Consider the following 1,526-nt stretch of genomic DNA (forward strand, 5'->3'; position numbering starts at 1 on the left):
AGAGGGGAGGGCGGAGAGGATACCGGAGGGATGCCCTGATAGCGGTTGTTCTGTATGTAGTTCCGGTGCCGTGTGCCCTCAGAGGAAGATCTCCCGCTGACTGCAAGTGCTGAGGAAGCATGGAATCAGCACCACATGACTCAACACCCGGCTTCCTGATTGGTCGGGAAACCAGGCTGCCTAGCAACAAGTGAAGCCGGTGTTCTTTCACTAAAACACGCGCTTCACATGCAAGCCCGGCCATGACCCCCCCAGGAAGCCGGGTGTTGAGTCATGTGGTGCTGATTCCATGCTTCCTCAGCACTTGCAGTCAGCGGGAGATCTTCCTCTGAGCAGACGTTCCGGTATCGGGGAAGGTATCGGAGTATTTGGGCCAGTACTCCCCAAATACTCTATCGGTTCCTCCCTGCCGGAAAGGTGAGCCCCGCCCTTCATTAACCCTCTGTGTTCCAGGCCCGTGTACAGAGCCCCGCCCATCATTAACCCTCTGTGTTCCAGGCCCGTGTACAGTGCCCCGTCCTTCTTTAACCCTCTGTGTTCCGGGCCCGTGTACAGAGCCCCGCCCCTCATTAACCCTCTGTGTTCCAGGCCCGTGTACAGAGCCCTGCCCTTCATTAACCCTCTGTGTTCCAGGCCCGTGTACAGAGCCCTGCCCTTCATTAACCCTCTGTGTTCCGGGCCCGTGTACAGAGCCCTGCCCTTCATTAACCCTCTGTGTTCCAGGCCCGTGTACAGTGCCCCGCCCCTCATTAACCCTCTGTGTTCCAGGCCCGTGTACAGTGCCCCGTCCTTCTTTAACCCTCTGTGTTCCGGGCCCGTGTATAGAGCCCCGCCCCTCATTAACCCTCTGTGTTCCGGGCCCGTGTACAGAGCCCCGCCCCTCATTAACCCTCTGTGTTCCAGGCCCGTGTACAGAGCCCCGCCCCTCATTAACCCTCTGTGTTCCAGGCCCGTGTGGAGAGGATGGAGCAGTTCGAGAAGGAGAAGGAAGACCTCCAGAAAGGGGCGAAGGAATGCCAGAAGAAGTTTGTGGAATGTCAGAAGAAAATGAAGGACCTGGAGGTGGAAGAGTCGGCCAAGTCTGAGGCGCAGAGGCTGCAGAAGGAGATGGAGCAGCTGAAGAAAGAAGAGAAGAAGTGGCAAAGGAAGGAGGAGGATCTGAAGAAGAAGGAGAAGAACATGCCGTGGAACGTGGACACTCTCTGCAAGGAGGGCTTTAGTAAGGTACCACAAAGCCACTTCCAGGGCCGGGGAGGACTCGGGCATTGGGGCCTGGAAGATCCTCCAGCAGATTGTAGATTTCTCATGTCATGTCTTCCCCCGACGCACATGCTTACTGTCTATGGAGCAAGCTTCGGGCCCGGCATCTGCTCCCTGACTCCCCTCCGCTCTTAGCTGCAGTTATGGTGGGAGCACGGGGCATACTGTCCCCCCACCACCCATCCTACCCAGCACGGGGCATACTGTCCACCCACCACCCATCCTACACAGCACGGGGCATACTGTCCACCCACCACCCATCCTAC

General features: G+C 57.9%; 1 protein-coding gene across 1 annotated transcript in view; it reads left to right on the top strand.

The window, feature by feature from the left end:
* The window catches only part of CDC37 (cell division cycle 37), a gene marked incomplete at its 3' end in the record, with an annotated part of 19,614 nt that overhangs the window by 4,971 nt on the left and 13,117 nt on the right, over window positions 1-1,526 (top strand). The window contains exon 3 of the mRNA XM_018575473.1: window positions 949-1,347. Within this exon, the coding sequence (XP_018430975.1) occupies window positions 949-1,347 (399 nt within the window). The remainder of the gene's footprint in view (window positions 1-948; window positions 1,348-1,526) is intronic.

The sequence above is a fragment of the Nanorana parkeri genome, unplaced genomic scaffold (assembly GCF_000935625.1).
Source record: "Nanorana parkeri isolate BGI_ZX_2015 unplaced genomic scaffold, ASM93562v1 scaffold3984, whole genome shotgun sequence".
In the NCBI taxonomy this organism is placed as follows: domain Eukaryota; kingdom Metazoa; phylum Chordata; class Amphibia; order Anura; family Dicroglossidae; genus Nanorana; species Nanorana parkeri.